The sequence below is a fragment of the Bubalus kerabau genome, chromosome 6 (assembly GCF_029407905.1).
Source record: "Bubalus kerabau isolate K-KA32 ecotype Philippines breed swamp buffalo chromosome 6, PCC_UOA_SB_1v2, whole genome shotgun sequence".
Classification (NCBI taxonomy): domain Eukaryota; kingdom Metazoa; phylum Chordata; class Mammalia; order Artiodactyla; family Bovidae; genus Bubalus; species Bubalus kerabau.
The window spans coordinates 19,401,526-19,417,032 of NC_073629.1; the positions used below are offsets into that span (position 1 = coordinate 19,401,526).

General features: G+C 46.8%; 1 protein-coding gene across 1 annotated transcript; it reads left to right on the top strand.

Moving 5' to 3' along the window:
- The first annotated feature begins 1,023 nt into the window (after positions 1-1,023).
- TCHH (trichohyalin) lies at positions 1,024-9,865 on the top strand. Its single transcript, XM_055584260.1, has 2 exons — positions 1,024-3,078; positions 3,676-9,865. The coding sequence occupies exons 1-2, from the start codon at positions 2,941-2,943 to the stop codon at positions 8,851-8,853; spliced, it is 5,316 nt and encodes a 1,771-aa protein (XP_055440235.1). The 5' UTR covers positions 1,024-2,940; the 3' UTR covers positions 8,854-9,865.
- The last annotated feature ends 5,642 nt before the right edge of the window (positions 9,866-15,507 follow it).

Consider the following 15,507-nt stretch of genomic DNA (forward strand, 5'->3'; position numbering starts at 1 on the left):
ATTGAGCCCGGCTTACAACTGTCTTCCCATTGCCAATCAATTCCACTTTCCTCTTCACCCCACTTCCAGGATAGCAACAAGGGAAGGGACAAATGGAATTCAAGATCACTATCATTCAGACCAACTTGAACATTAAAATACAGCCATCAGGACTCAGGTCCCAAATCTTCATATCCCATTGGAGGATCCTACCAAGTCTCATCAAAATTCAAAAAACCTATACTTGCCTCTGTTGGACAAAGGAAGAGAGAGAAATGCCAAAAACCACTGAATCATTTAATAGTCTCCATAAACCTATTACAAACCAAAGTTTCATACTGTCTGAAATGTAAGGGTGAGAGTCAACCAGGGATAAAATTCAGGTTCTTACAATAAAACAATGCTGATATTTGCAAATGATCGCCAGAGTTGAGAAAGCCCTGACAAACATAATGGGTCAGAATGACTGATTACCTTAATGTGCTTCCACGAGAGCCAGACTCAAGTGTTTAGGTGTCATAATCATCAGTAACTGGGGCTGAACAAGATGATTATATCTACAATAATGCATTACACCAGCTCTTTTCCTCCAGGGGCATCAATATGCTAATGAGAACATAAATGAGCAAATTTCATTTAGATAGAATATCACTAATAATAAAATTTCACAGATTTAAAGTTCTCTTATGAACAATTTGATGAAAACATATTTTTAAGTACCCTTAAAAATTATTTAACTAAGGACATGATCTCCAATCTGTAGGAAAATCATAAGACTAAAGAATATAGATGCAAATGTTTTCCCACCAGCATTTTTAGAGAAGAAATTAAAACTAGTTCCTTACAAACTCTTGTTGACCCAGAATGGCCTCAGGCAGTTCCCCATGGACTGTCATATCCCAGAAAGAAATCATCTGGGTCTCATTAGTTTATGCCAAAATTTCTGTTTAACCTCAGCCTAGAATTTATATCTTTTATAAAGTAAATGGTTTACAGGTCACTACTTTGTAATGAAATTGCAATTAACTAAGATTCTGAACATGAATTTCTTTATTTAATTTTAACAATTAAGGAAAATTAGAGATTCTGCCAAATATTCTATCCTTTCATGTTAGGTGGAGCCAGTACTCTGTCAGGAAGAAAGGTCTGTGAACCTCGTGCCAAAGAGCTACGTGAGCAAACAGCAAGATAAACAAGTCATTCGTGGAGACAGAGGTGGAGCTGGGCTTGGTTAGGAATGAATCAGGCCATCCCACAGAGTGGGTGTCTCCTTTCTAAGTTGCTCTTCAGGGCACAATTAAAACCTCTATAAAAGGCCCAGCTCCCAGCTGTTCAGTACACCTGCCAGCAGTGTCAGCGAGCACTTGACCTCTTCCTCTGGTGAAGTGGGTAAGTCCCATTCGGTGGGATCATGTTCTTCTGTACGATTCTTCATTTTCCAGCTGTTGTAGATGTTGGGGGGGTTAAGGAGGGTCTATGTGACAGATAGCATCAGTATCTTACAGATATACCTGCTCCTGCTGCTGCTAAGTCACTTCAGTAGTGTCCGACTCTGTGCGACCCCATAGACGGCAGCCCACTAGGCTCCCCCATCCCTGGGATTCTCCAGGCAAGAACACTGGAGTGGGTTGCCATTTCCTTCTCCAATGCATGAAAGTGAAAAGTGAAAGTGAAGTCGCTCAGCTGTGCCTGACTCTTAGCGACTCCATGGACTGCAGCCTACCAGGCTTCTCCGTCCATGGGATTTTCCAGGCAAGAGTACTGGAGTGGGGTGCCATTGCCTTCTCCGACAGATATACCTAATTCCTACTAACTCCATGCCATCTTTCTATGGAGCACTTAACTCTATAAGTTTGTTTGGACATTAGGGGTTGGAGGATGGTCATATATGACTGATGTGGCTCATCTTCCTAAAAAAAGTTTGCCAGCCCTCAGTTCTCTTCTTTATATTGCTTCTACCCAATATGGACTATGTTCATGTGGTTATGGTACCTGAGGTATTGAAGTTGAGAAGCAACTAAAGAAGCCAGCTTTCCAGGTTCAGTCTGACTCACCAAATCTGGCAGCCAATCAGAAAGCACCTAACAGAAACTTACAATGATTGAATACTTGTGATACATAAGAATTAAGGCTAATAATATGAACTTTGTTTTCTGCATTGATATATCTAAATATTACAATACCACCTTTGACTAGGAAGTAGTACTTAAGAGCTGGTGACTTACAAATTATACTTCTAGATCTCTAAAGGACTATATACAGTTAGGAAATAATCCACATCCCCTTTTTATTGTTCCAGTTTTGCTGCTACAATTAGGTTTACTTATCCATTTTAAGATCCTTCACTTTTTGGTTTTCATGTAGCCTCTTTGCTCAATCTTAGAGGAAAATTCTTATGAGTAGCAACTTATCAAATCTAAATATCTACAATCTTCACTGTCTGATTTGAAAAACACTAGGGAATAGGAAGAAAGAGAAAGGATATGGATAATACAAACTGGGTAGAAAATCAAAAGCTAACTACAAGATAGCCTGAGATGCGTCCCTGGCTTGAAATTTTTCAGGATCTCTTCCCTTTTATAAGCACTACATGAAAGTGAATGTCAGTCAGTCGTGTCCGAAGCCTTGTGATCCCATGAACTGTAGCCTGCCCGGCTCCTTTTCCATGTAATTCTCCAGGCAAGAGTACTGGAATGGGTTGCCATTTCCTTCTCCAGGGGATCTTCCCCACCCAGGGATCAAACCAGGGTCTCCCGTGTTGCAGGTAGATTCTTTACCAACTGAGCCATATTCAAAGATAAAATGCTTTGAAAGTCCCAGTTGAAAATACTTTGGTAAAGTCAAATTATTTAGGGATCTGCCTGAAACTGTGGAGAAAGCCTCCCCAAGATCAGAAACAGAGTTTGATTCTGAATCCAATTTTATTGTTCTAGGTTTACTTGAATTTGAAGGAAGAAAAAAATGTCTCCACTTCTGAGAAGCATCTTTAATATCACTAAAATTTTCAATCAATATGCCTCACATGATTGTGATGGGACAACACTAAGCAAGAAAGACCTGAAGAATCTCCTTGAGAGGGAATTTGGAGATATCCTTCGGGTAAGAAATAACAAGAAAAGGAAATTTCTCTACTGATTTAGAGCTATGAAATTTCTTCTCAGGAGAGACCAGAGCAAGGAATGGTGACTTTATATTCATTTATAGCCATGACAGTTCTATACCATATTCCCCATTCATGTCTGAGTCTGAAGGTAATTAATTAGTTACTTAATTATTTAATCAGGCTCTTCTCTAGTAAAATGGCATTTCTGCAAATGTTTTGTTCTGTTTTCAAACATGGGATAAAAATCTAATCAGCATACTGGCTATTTCAGACAGAAATGGCTGCTGCAAATCTTCATAAATTTCCACTGCTTTTTCTCTTGAGGATGAATTCATTCTTATTTATCCAGCTGTAACTTGTGTTCTTTTGATCAGCATTAAATTATAAGATGCAAAAATTTCCAACGAATGCATGCTTTAAAATTAGGTTGTTCACGTTTTACATGCGGACAAGACTCCATACAACTGAGTGTTTCTCTAATTGTTCTTAATGTCTTTTGAGTACCAACATATTATAAAATATACAGTGTGTGTGTGTGTGGAAGTTTACTACCTGTAAATAGTACATTGTAAAAGTTTTGATTTCTTTTTCAGAGACCACACGACCCAGAAACGGTAGACCTGGTCCTGGAACTTCAGGATCGCGACCGTGACGGGCTAATAGATTTCCATGAATTCCTCGCGATCGTTTTCAAAGTGGCTGCAGCTTGTTACTATGCTCTCGGCCAGGCCTCAGGGCTAAATGAGAAGGAAGCCAAGTGTGAGGGAAAGGGAAACCCGTTACAGGATCGCAGGAGGGAAGACCAAAGGAGATTCGAGCCCCAGAACAGACAACTAGAAGAACGCAGGCTGAAGAGGCAGGAACTGGAGGAGCTCGCTGAGGAAGAGGAGCTGAGGGAGAAGCAAGTAAGACGTGAGCAGAGGCTGCAAAGGAGAAAACAAGAAGAGTGTGGTGAGGAGGAAGAGCTGCAGCAAAGGCCCAAGGGTCGGGAGCCAGAGGAGCTTCTGAACCGAGAGCAAAGGTTCGAGAGGCAGGAGCAACGAGAGCGACAGCGCCTCCAGGTGGAACAGCAACAGCGGCAAAGAGGAGAGCTGCGCGAGCGCCAGGAAGAAGTGCAGCTCCAAAGGCGGGAGACTCAGGAGCTCCAGAGGGAGAGTCTGGAGGAAGAGCAGCAACTGCAAAAGCAGAGGCGCGGGCGCGAGGAGCGGCTCTTGGAGCAGGAGAGGGGGGAGCAGGAGCTGCGGCGCAAGGAGCAGGAGCTGCTCGAGAGACAGCAGGAGCAGCAGATCCGCGAGGAGGTGCAGAGCCTTCAAGAAGACCAGGAGAGGCAACGACGCAAGGAAGAGCAGCGCTACGACCAAAACTGGAAGTGGCAGCTAGAGGAGGAAAGCCAGAGACGCCGCTACACACTGTACGCCAAGCCAGCTCAACGGGAGCAGGTGAGGGAGGAAGGGCAGCTGCGGCTTGAAGAGGAGCAGCTGCAGCGGGAGAAGAGGCGTCAGGAGCGAGAAAGGCAGTATCGGGAAATGGAGCTGCAGAGGGAGGAAGAGCGACTAAAGCAGGAGGAGGAGCAGGTGCAGAGAGAGGAGCAGCTTCAGAGAGAGAAACGCGAGAAGAGGCGCCAGGAGCCCGAGAAGCAGTATCTAGAGAAAGTGGAGCTGCGGGAGGAGGAGCAGCTGCAGAGAGAGGAACCCGAGAAGAGGCGCCAGGAGCGCGAGAGGCAGTACCTCGAGAAGGAGGAGCTGCAGCGGCAGGAAGAGCGATTGCAGAGAGAGAAGGAGCAGCTGCTGAGAGAGGAACGCGAGAAGAGGCGCCAGGAGCCCGAGAAGCAGTATCTAGAGAAAGTGGAGCTGCAGGAAGAGGAGCAGCTGCAGAGAGAGGAACGCGAGAAGAGGCGCCAGGAGCGTGAGAGGCAGTATCTAGAGAAAGTGGAGCTGCAGGAAGAGGAGCAGCTGCAGAGAGAGGAACGCGAGAAGAGGCGCCAGGAGCGTGAGAGGCAGTATCTAGAGAAAGTGGAGCTGCGGGAGGAGGAGCAGCTGCAGAGAGAGGAACCCGAGAAGAGGCGCCAGGAGCGCGAGAGGCAGTACCTCGAGAAGGAGGAGCTGCAGCGGCGGGAAGAGCGATCGCAGAGAGAGAAGGAGCAGCTGCTGAGGGAGGAACGCGAGAAGAGGCGCCAGGAGCGCGAGAGGCAGTATCTAGAGAAAGTGGAGCTGCAGGAAGAGGAGCAGCTGCAGAGAGAGGAACGCGAGAAGAGGCGCCAGGAGCGTGAGAGGCAGTACCTCGAGAAGGAGGAGCTGCAGCGGCAGGAAGAGCGACTGCAGAGAGAGAAGGAGCAGCTGCAGAGAGAGGAACGCGAGAAGAGGCGCCAGGAGCCCGAGAAGCAGTATCTAGAGAAAGTGGAGCTGCGGGAGGAGGAGCAGCTGCAGAGAGAGGAACCCGAGAAGAGGCGCCAGGAGCGCGAGAGGCAGTACCTCGAGAAGGAGGAGCTGCAGCGGCGGGAAGAGCGATCGCAGAGAGAGAAGGAGCAGCTGCTGAGGGAGGAACGCGAGAAGAGGCGCCAGGAGCGCGAGAGGCAGTATCTAGAGAAAGTGGAGCTGCAGGAAGAGGAGCAGCTGCAGAGAGAGGAACGCGAGAAGAGGCGCCAGGAGCGTGAGAGGCAGTACCTCGAGAAGGAGGAGCTGCAGCGGCAGGAAGAGCGACTGCAGAGAGAGAAGGAGCAGCTGCAGAGAGAGGAACGCGAGAAGAGGCGCCAGGTGCTCGAGAGGAAGTATCTCGAGGAGGAGGAGCTGCAGCGGGAGGAAGACCGACTGCAGAGAGAGAAGCAGCTGCTGAGAGAGGAACGCGTGAAGAGGCTTCAGGGGCGCGAGAGACAGTATCTAGAGAAGGTGGAGCTGCAGCGGGAAGAGGAGCAGCTGCAGAGAGAGAAGAGGCGCCAAGAGCGGGAAAGACAATATCGGGAAGAGGAGCTGCTGCGGGAAGAACAGCGACTGCACAGAGAGGAGCAGCAGCTGCAGAGAGAGGAATGTGAGAAGAGGAGGCGCCAGGAGCTCGAAAGACAGCTAGAGGAGGAGGAGCTGCAGCGCCTGGACAGGAAGAGGCAATTCCGGGATGAGGATCAGCTCCAAAATGAAGTTCGTAGTAACAGGGTTTATGCCAAACACCGAGACAACAAAGAAAAGAGCTGGCAACTGGATGATTCCCGGGTGCGGGAGAGTCAATTCCAGCAGGATCGGCGCCCCCTGCAGGATGAACAAGAAGAGAAAAGAGAACGCGACCAAGAGAGGAGGAGCCGGCAAAAGCGTGACAGGCAATTCCCAGCTGAACAACTGCTGGAGCGAGAGCAGCAAAAGGAAACCGAAAGGCGAGATAGGAAATTCCGAGAGGAAGAAAAGCTGCTGAAAGGGGAAAGAGAGGAGAAAATACGCTATCTGGTAGAAGACAGAAAGTTCCGCGAAGAGGAACTGCAGCTGCGCCGCCTGGAACGCGAGCAACAGCTACGTCAGGAGCGAGATAGAAAATTCCGCGAGGAAGAACAACTGAGCCGCCAGGAACGAGACAGAAAATTCCGTGAGGAAGAGCAGCTCCTGCAGGAAAGGGAAGAACAGCTGCGCCGCCAGGAACGCGACAGAAAGTTCCGCGAAGAGGAACAGCAGCTGCGCCTCCTGGAACGCGAGCAAGGGCTACGCCAAGAACGAAACAGAAAATTACGCGAAGAACAGCTCCTGAGAGAAAGGGAAGAACAGCTGCGCCGCCAGGAACGCGACAGAAAGTTCCGTGAGGAGGAACAGCTCCTGCAGGAAAGAGAACTGCGCCGCCAGGAGCGCGAGCCACAACTTCGCCAGGAACGCGACAGAAAGTTCCGTGAGGAGGAACAGGTCCTGCAGGAAAGAGAAGAACTGCGCCGCCAGGAGCGCGACAGAAAGTTCCGTCAGGAGGAACAGCTCCTGCTGGAAAGAGAACTGCGCCGCCAGGAGCGCGAGCCACAACTTCGCCAGGAACGCGACAGAAAGTTCCGTGAGGAGGAACAGCTCCTGCAGCAAAGAGAACTGCGCCGCCAGGAGCGCGAGCCACAACTTCGCCAGGAACGCGACAGAAAGTTCCGTGAGGAGGAACAGCTCCTGCAGGAAAGAGAACAGCTGCGCCGCCAGGAACGCGACAGAAATTTCCGTGAGGAGGAACAGCTCCTGCAAGAAAGGGAAGAACAGCTGCGCCGCCAGGAGCGCGAGCCACAACTTCGCCAGGAACGCGACAGAAAGTTCCGTGAGGAGGAACAGCTCCTGCAGCAAAGAGAACTGCGCCGCCAGGAGCGCGAGCCACAACTTCGCCAGGAACGCGACAGAAAGTTCCGTGAGGAGGAACAGCTCCTGCAGGAAAGAGAACAGCTGCGCCGCCAGGAACGCGACAGAAATTTCCGTGAGGAGGAACAGCTCCTGCAAGAACGGGAAGAACAGCTGCGCCGCCAGGAACGCGACAGAAAGTTCCGTGAGGAGGAACAGCTCCTGCAAGAAAGGGAAGAACAGCTGCGCAGCCAGGAGCGCGACAGAAAGTTCCGTGAGGAAGAACAGCTCCTGCAGCGAAGAGAAGAACTGCGCCGCCAGGAGCGCGAGCCACAACTTCGCCAGGAACGCGACAGAAAGTTCCGTGAGGAGGAACAGCTCCTGCAAGAACGGGAAGAACAGCTGCGCCGCCAGGAGCGCGACAGAAAGTTCCGTGAGGAGGAACAGCTCCTGCAGCAAAGAGAAGAACTGCGCCGCCAGGAGCGCGACAGAAAGTTCCGTGAGGAAGAACAGCTCCTGCAGCAAAGAGAAGAACTGCGCCGCCAGGAGCGCGAGCCACAACTTCGCCAGGAACGCGACATAAAGTTCCGTGAGGAGGAACAGCTCCTGCAAGAACGGGAAGAACAGGTGCGCCGCCAGGAGCGCGACAGAAAGTTCCGTGAGGAGGAACAGCTCCTGCAAGAAAGGGAAAAACAGCTGCGCAGCCAGGAGCGCGACGGACAGTTCCGTGAGGAAGAACAGCTCCTGCAGCAAAGAGAAGAACTGCGCCGCCAGGAGCGCGACAGAAAGTTCCGTGAGGAAGAACAACTCCTGCAGCAAAGAGAAGAACTGCGCCGCCAGGAACGCGAGCCACAACTTCGCCAGGAGCGCGACAGAAAGTTCCGAGAAGAAGAACAGCTCCTCCGAGAAAGGGAAGAACAGCAGCTGCGCCGTCAGGAACTTGAGGGGGTCTTCTCCCAGGAGGAACAACTGAGGCGCGCCGAGCAAGAGGAAGAAGAGCGACGTCAGAGGCAGAGAGACAGGAAGTTCCTCGAGGAAGAGCAGAGCCTCCAGCGCGAGCGAGAGGAAGAAAAGCGCCGCGTCCAGGAGCAGGACCGGAAGTTCCTCGAGCAAGAAGAGCAGCTGCACCGCGAGGAGCAGGAAGAGCTGAGGCGCCGGCAGCAGCTAGACCAGCAGTACCGGGCGGAGGAGCAGTTTGCTAGGGAGGAGAAGAGGAGTCGTCAGGAACAAGAATTGAGGCAAGAAGAGCAGAGACGCCGCCAGGAGCGGGAGAGGAAATTCCGGGAAGAAGAACAGCTCCGCCGCCAGCAGCAGGAGGAGCAGAGGCTTCGCCAAGAGCGCGACGTGCAGCAGAGCCGCCGCCAAGTGTGGGAGGAAGACAAGGGCCGCCGGCAGGTCCTGGAGGCTGGCAAGCGGCAGTTTGCCAGTGCCCCAGTGCGCTCCAGTCCGCTCTACGAGTACATCCAAGAGCAGAGATCCCAGTACCGCCCTTAAAGAGATGCTGCCAAATCCCGACACCTGCCGAAGTTTCGAGCAAAGGAAAATGAGAATCACTGAGTACCAAATGACTCTGGTTGTGGGAAAACTCTGGTGTTAGAATAACTTTTTTACAAAATCTTAATCTATACCTTTTCATGTGCTTTGTACTTCTGCCTTTTATTCTTTCTTAAATAGTTCTTTAAATAGTCTTTGCTCTTTGGTGCAGATGTGGTGTGCATTTTTAAAAAACATAAAAGCCATTTAATTTGTTTAAGGAATTTTGTTTGGGGAACACGTTCATTCATTGCTTTCAGAAGTAACAAAAATGTCCATTTGAGATCCAAAAGAATGGGTCAGCTTTTTTATTGTTGACCCATCTTGTAGAGAGCTCAGATATTTTTTATGTTCAAGTTGATATTTCTTTCTGGGCCTAAATTATGTTAATATTTATCTCCAAATAGCCTCCCACTTTTTGTGGAATAATTAGCACAGATTCTGCAAGGGGACTGAATTTTTCCAAAAACCCCTGAATAGTGCAGGAGGAATGGCTTCTCCAGAAAGAGTCACTGAATTCAGCCCATAATTGGAAGAAATATCTATAAGACTTGGAATTAGATTTCTTTTACATTTAACTCCATAAATACTTAAAATATCATGAAGCAAAAGCAAGGTGTTTCTCAAACAACTCCAGAGCTCAAACTTTAAAACCATGTCTGCTATAGTCTGTAGCATTCAGTTCCTTTCCCCCAGTCTTGGATGAGCTTGAGAATATTACTGCCTTTGTTAATTTTAGCTGAGAAGGGACCTGCTCAGGATCCTGTAAACATCTGTCTTGCTTTAGAGCCAACAAGAGATCACAGAGCATTTGGGGGTGGGGAAAAGGGAAGTTTTGTGGACAGAAGGGCAAGTCCCTAGAGGCCCTTTGACAAGCCCTGGCAGCCCACAATCCTTTGAGCCCTACTGATACTACCTTGGAGACATGTTAAAATAGTTGGACTGTGTAAAAAAAAATAAATATTTTGGCAATTATTTTTGTCTGTTTTAACTGTGCATCAAACCATAACTCAAGATTTAATGGTCTGGGAACTGACATAACTTGCCAGTCATTTAAGGGTTTTGGTTACTATTATTGATGTTGTGAAAAAGAAAAACAAACAAAAAAAAAACCTGTATTCTCCACAACCATTTTTTTCACTATTAGAGTGAATGCTATATTATTTCCACCACCAAGTTAGGATTCTTTTTCCAAGTATTTTTATTCTTGACTCTGCAGCTCTCTTTGTCCTTTTAAAATGGAGCAGGGCCCTATGGCCCTTCTTCCCCCCCACCCCCATGTCCTGCCTTTTGCTTGTGGAAAACTTTGGTCAAAGAAGTTTAATCAGAGAAATGAGAACACATAGAAACAAAGGACAACAGTCAAAGGAGACCAAATAATAATAAGGTAGTCATTAGGTGAGTTTTCATTCCAAGCCAAAGAAAGGCAATGCCAAAGAATGCTCAGACTACCGCACAATTGCAGTCATCTCACATGCCAGCAAAGTAATGCTCAAAATTCTCCAAGCCAGGCTTCAGTTCAGTTCAGTTCAGTCCAGTCGCTCAGGCGTGTCCGACTCTTTGCAACCCCATGAATCACAGCACGCCAGGCCTCCCTGTCCATCACCAACTCCTGGAGTCCACCCAAACCCATGTCCATCGAGTCGGTGATGCCATCCAGCCATTTCATCCTCTGTTGTCCCCTTCTCCTCCTGCCCCCAATCCTTCCCAGCATCAGGGTCTTTCCCAGTGAGTCACCTCTTCACACAAAGTGGCCAAAGTATTGGAGTTTGAGCTTCAGCATCAGTCCTGCCAATGAACACCCAGGACTGATCTTTAGGATGGACTGGTTGGATCTTCTTGCAGTCCAAGGGACTCTCAAGAGTCTTCTCCAACACCACAATTCAAAAGCATCAATTCTTCAGTGCTCAGCTTTCTTCACCGTCCAACTCTCACATCCATACATGACCACAGGAAAAACCATAGCCTTGACTAGACGGACCTTTGTTGGCAAAGTAATGTCTCTGCTTTTGAATATGCTATCTAGGTGGGTCATAACTTTCCTTCCAAGGAGTAAGTGTCTTTACATTTCATGGCTGCAGTCACCATCTGCAGTGATTTTGGAGCCCAGAAAAATAAAGTCTGACACTGTTTCCACTGTTTCCCCATCTATTTCCCATGAAGTAATGGGACCAGATGCCATGATCTTTGTTTTCTGAATGTTGAACTTTAAGCCAGCTTTTTCACTCTCCTCCTTCACTTTCATCAAGAGGCTTTTTAATTCCTCTTCACTTTCTGCCATAAGGGTGGTGTCATCTGCATATCTGAGGTTTGTCGATATTTCTCCCGGCAATCTTGATTCCAGCTTGTGCTTCTTCCAGCCCAGCATTTCTCATGATGTACTCTGCATAGAAGTTAAATAAACAGGGTGACAATACTTGACATGCTCCTTTCCCTATTTGGAACCAGTCTGTTGTTCCATGTCCAGTTCTAACTGTTGCTTCCTGACCTGCATACAGGTTTCTCTAGAGACAGGTCAGGTGGTCTGGTATTCCCATCTCTTTCAGAATTTTCCACAGTTTATTGTGATCCACACAGTCAAAGGCTTTGGCATAGTCAATAAAGCAGAAATAGATGTTTTTCTGGAACGCTCTTGCTTTTTCAATGATCCAGCAGATGTTGGCAATTTGATCTCTGGTTCCTCTGCCTTTTACAAAACCAGCTTGAACATTTGGAAGTTCATGGTTCATGTATTGCTGAAGCCTGGCTTGGAGAATTTTGAGCATTACTTTACTAGCATGTGAGATGAATGCAATTGTGCAGTAGTTCGAGCATTCTTTGGCATTGCCTTTGGGATTGGAATGAAAACTAACCTTTTCCAGTCCTGTGGCCACTGCTGAGTTGAAACAAGAACTTCCACATGTTCAAGCTGGATTTAGAAAAGGCAGAGGAACCAGAGATCAAATTGCCAACATTCACTGAATCATAGAAAAAGCAAGAGAGTTCCAGAAAAACATCTGCTTTATTGACTATGCCAAAGCCTTTGACTGTGTGGATCACAATAAACTGTGGAAAATTCTTAAAAAGATGGGAATACCAGACCACCTGACCTGCCTCCTGAGAAATCTATATGGAGGTCAAGAAGCAACAGTTTAGAACTGGACATGGAACAAAAGATTGGTTCCAAATCCAGAAAGGAGTATGTCAAGGCTGTGTATTGTCACCCTGTTTATTTAACTTGATGCAGAGTACATCATGAGAAATGCTGGGCTGGAAAAAGCACAAGTGGTAATCAAGGTTGCTGAGAGAAATATCAATAACCTCAGATATGCAAAGTACACCACCCTTATGGCAGAAAGCGAAGAAGAACTAAAGAGCCTCTTGATGAAAGTGAAAGAGGAGAATTAAAAAGCTGGCTTAAAACTCAACATTCAGAAAATTAAGATCATGGCATCTGGTCCCATCACTTCATGGCAGATAGATGAGGAAACAACTGAAACAGTAAGAGACTTTATTTTGGGGGGCTCCAAAAGCACTGCAGATGGTGACTGCAGCCATGAAATTAAAAGATTCTTGCTCCTTGGAAGAAAAGCTATGACCAACCTAGACAGCATATTAAAAAGCAGAGACATTATTTTGCCAACAAAGGTCCATCTAGTCAAAGCTATGGTTTTTCCAGTAGTCATGTATGGATCTGAGAGTTGGACTATAAAGAAAGCTGAGCGCCAAAGAATTAATGCTTTTTAACTCTGGTGTGGAGAAGGCAATGGCACCCCACTCCAGTACTCTTGCCTGGAAAATCCCATGGACGGAGGAGCCTGGTAGGCTGCAGTCCATGGGGTCGTGAAGAGTCAGACATGACTGAGCGACTTCACTTTCACTTTTCACTTTCATGCATTGGAGAAGGAAATGGCAACCCACTCCAGTGTTCTTGCCTGGAGAATCCCAGGGACGAGGGAGCCTGGTGGGCTGCCGTCTATGGAGTCACACAGAGTTGGACATGACTGAGGCAGCTTGAACTGCAGGGAGATCAAACCAGTCCATCCTAAAGCAAATCAGTCCTGAATATGTATTGGAATGACTGATGCTGAAGCTGAAGCTTCAATACTTTGGCCACTTGATGCAAAGAACTAACTCATTGGAAAAGAGCCTGATATGGGGAAAGACTGAAGGCGGGAGGAAAAGGGTACGACAGAGGATGAGATGGTTGGATGGCTTCACTCACTTGATGAACATAAGTTTGAGTAACCTCCGGGAGTTGGTGATGGACAGGGAAGCCTGGTGTGCTACAGTCCATGGGGTCACAAAGAGTCAGACACGACTGAGTGACTGAACTGAAACGTAGTCAAGGATCTTTAATTCCTTCTCAAGAGTTTTAGATAATATTCTGAGCCATATCCTGTGAGTGTCTTATAGATACCAAAATCCCCACCAGGTAGAGAGGTTAACTACATGATGACCAGAGTTTAGCCATGACATAAGCTGCCACAATTCTGACAACTGGCCTCAAAGAAATGGAAATAAATGGATCCTGGTATTGAAGATAACTATATCTAAAACAACCAGCATGATGCTGGTCAGACCATCAATGCCAATTTGAAGATGACTGTCAGAGATGACTGTGCTGTTCTGCGTATACTGCCCTCACCCCTCACTTCTGGTGTTGCCCCAGTGGTTGCCAGTGGGGGCAGTCGGCCTTTGGACAGACGTCCACCACCCCCACTGCCATTTGCCAGAATCTGAAAAAAAGCAAACTTTGCTTTCTACCAACCTGGCCTGTTTATTGGCTTTTAAGCAGCAAGCAGCCATATCTCACATACTTTTTAGTAACACTTTCTGGTGGTGACTCACCGCTCATGATAAATAATGGTACTTCCAGTATTTGTTAATATTTGCTTCTAAGAACACAGCAGCTTCTTGGTCTCTGACATCTGACAAGCCAATAGAAGAAAATGGCCTGAAACTTCAGCTCGGCAATACAAAAATTAAATGACCTCTTGATTTAAGCAACACAATCCATGAGGTGACTTAGTCAGAAGGTGCTTAATAATAATCAGGCCAAAAGCATCAGACTATCATCTAAAGATCCAAACACCCCTGTTCCACTTGCTGGAATCTATATTTAATAGTCACACCTTGGTAACTAGGAATAAATCCAAGAAGGCCCTGATGTAAGATAGTATCATTTCTAATTTTGAGGGTCATGGTTGAGAAGATTTTCTAAGACAGACACAACATTTTGGTCAATGGTAGAGACAAGAAAGCTAAGCCTATGGCTCCTGAGTATCATTCTGATAGAGTAAGGTGGCACTTTTTTCAAGGAGCAAGAGCTTCTCTCTCACTTTAACACAAATAGCAGATGCCCACTAAAGACAAATCTTGGGAATCCCCTGGTACTATCTTGGAGTTCCATCTCTTTCAAATACTTTCTAACTGCAAAAGTACTTTCCTCTTAAGTGTATGCTTTCACTTACTAAGAATCTTCACAGAAACCCTGGAAAGAGCCTCACTGGCTTTCCCCAGGGTCCTCTCAGTAGGCACTCATTCCAGAGCCTCCTTACAAATCCCAACCCCAGGATGCTTCTGAAATACACACTCAGTATCTAAGTGACAGTTCAACATAATAACCATGATAAAAATAATCAAAGTCCTTCACACTTCTTGCAGCACTTCATAGGATGAGGAAAGAGCCAATTTCCAAAGAAGAAAGTATTGTTTCATCACAATTATAATAGCATGTACTTTAAAAAAAAAATCAGCCAGCCTATGCCCTGTGGCTCTTATTTTAGCACGCTGGCAGGAGAACATGCTGGCAGGCAACCCTCCTGCTCCACCAGGATAATGTACATGCATGGGAAGAACCTTGAGGCTTTTGGGAAATTGGCTGCTTAACTGACAGCTTAAGGTGAACAGCTTCAGATTCCTGAACTCCGAAGAAGATTTAACTTCACTACCAGGGACCAGGGACCAGGCTTGATCACTCAAGAGCTTTTGTATAGCAAAGTTTTATTAAAGTATAAAAAGGGACAGAGAAAGCTTCTGACACAGACATCAGAAGGGGGATGGAGAATGCCCCCCTCACTAGCGTTAGCTAAAGGAGTTATATACTTTTTAACTAGTTATTACAATAAATCAAAAGAATGTCTCAAGGTTGTAAAGATCTTACTAGAACCACTCCCATAATTTACATTTTAAGATAACAGGATTAGCCAGAAGGTTTTCAGGAAGGAGAAACTGTCCTCAAGCAGAATACATTGTTTTTACATAATCCTTAGTACAGAGTTTAAACAAAGTCGTTTGTTGTGTAATCATCAGTTCCTGGCTCAAAGAAAAAAAATGTTTTATGTGACTAAGACTAAGGAATGTAGAGAAAAAAAGATGTTTGTCCTTTCCTCCTCCTTGAGAATTCCAGACCCCTATCTCCACTTTGAGAGCCCCAGACCCCTTTCTCCTCCTCTTGGGGACCCCGGACTTCTTATCAACCTGCCTAGGAATTGACTCTTTTATTAACTATAAACTGGGAGCTCTGTTAACATCACCTTGGCTGATGCTGGAAAATAGGGTTGAGGGTTTATTATGCTGTGTGATGGAAAAGTTGGTCTCCATGTTTTATGAATTATGTCCCCCCACCAAAGT